Source organism: Perognathus longimembris, chromosome 1, assembly GCF_023159225.1.
Source record: "Perognathus longimembris pacificus isolate PPM17 chromosome 1, ASM2315922v1, whole genome shotgun sequence".
In the NCBI taxonomy this organism is placed as follows: domain Eukaryota; kingdom Metazoa; phylum Chordata; class Mammalia; order Rodentia; family Heteromyidae; genus Perognathus; species Perognathus longimembris.
In genome coordinates, this window is record NC_063161.1 from 92,835,446 (window position 1) to 92,836,661 (window position 1,216).

A 1,216-nucleotide genomic window follows, 5' to 3' on the forward strand; every position below is an offset into this window, starting at 1 on the left:
TGAGAAACAATGTGTGTGTGTGTATGTTGTGTGTGCGTGTGTGTTGTATGTCCTTGAGACTGTCTAGTAAGTCGAACTCTTCAGTAAGTGAAACTGAAGATGTCCTTCTTCAGAACCACTAGCCGTCTTGCCTCCTGCCTCATGGAGAAAGCTAGTCTGTCCTAAGAAGTGCCAAGCTGATTGACAGAAATAAAAAAGAAGACAAAATCTTTTTTGTATATACACGGCTAAAGACCAATTGTTTACTTTGCAGTAAGACATTTTCCTGAGGGCAGAACGACACTGTGTCACCCCCTCTCTCCCACCTGTGCCATCTACAAGGGTTTGCTAGCTGAATGCTATGAAGCAGATTGAACCGTTTAAAGAACCGGAACCAACATGAACTGACGAAGAACGACTTCCATCGAAATTGTCATTAAAAATAAAATCAGGAAACACAAGAGCCATAGGGGCTTCTCACTGAAAAGATCTTCCCATTTCATCCAACACATTCATCCCTCTTAGCTGCAGTGTAACACAAAGGAAACAGAATCGGTAGAACTCAAACTCCTAAGACAGTAACGCAGCTCACTCCAGCATCCCAAACCCAACCCCAGGTCTCCAGCTCAGTTATTTCCGGGCCTTTGGGCCTGCGCACGAAGGAGCGCGTAGATCCTCCCTTTGATCCAGTCTTTATTGTAAGGCTGGTATGTCTGGGTATCCGCTCGGTAAACAAGGCAGCTGAGATCCGCCAGATGATCGATGAAGTCAAACAGCTGACTGATGTCGTAGGTGATGGAGGGGCAGTCGGGACTCATCCTCTTCAGATGTTCTTCGTACATCTTGCAGACGCCTTCCATGCATCCGTTCACAGAGCTGTAGTCAGCGTACGTCCTGCCCTCGGGCCTCTTGGAGGGCTGGACCAGCAAGATGGTGTGAAACTCAAGGTCTGAGAACCCCTCCGGAGAAGAGCGATGGGCCGATGGCTTCCCTTCCATCCTTACTGGGGAGGCATGCTTTGTTGGTGAGGTCAATGCCAGCGTTTCTCAGCCTTCACACTGTTTCCTTGGGGGGGCTGGAGGATGACTGAGCGTTAACCATCCACCCAAACGCGTGGCTCCTGGCCACCCCGGGCATCCGCGAGGCTCAGCCACAACGCCACCAACTGCCAATCTAAGAATCCTGACACCGTCGTGGGCGGGGTGGGGGAGGCGTCTTTGCTCAGCTTCATCCTTCC

At 50.3% G+C, this 1,216-nt stretch overlaps 1 protein-coding gene across 1 annotated transcript; it reads right to left on the reverse strand.

Annotated features, from left to right (window-relative positions):
- Nucleotides 1-605: 605 nt before the first annotated feature.
- LOC125352196 (enhancer of rudimentary homolog) lies at nucleotides 606-977 on the reverse strand. Its single transcript, XM_048347328.1, has one exon. It carries the CDS (start codon nucleotides 975-977, stop codon nucleotides 606-608), a length of 372 nt encoding a protein of 123 aa, XP_048203285.1.
- Between the last annotated feature and the right edge of the window lie 239 nt (nucleotides 978-1,216).

Coding starts and splice junctions, on each gene's coding strand:
- LOC125352196 (XM_048347328.1), bottom strand. CDS start 977: ATGGAAGGGAAGCCATCGGCCCATCGCTCTTCTCCGGAGGGGTTCTCA.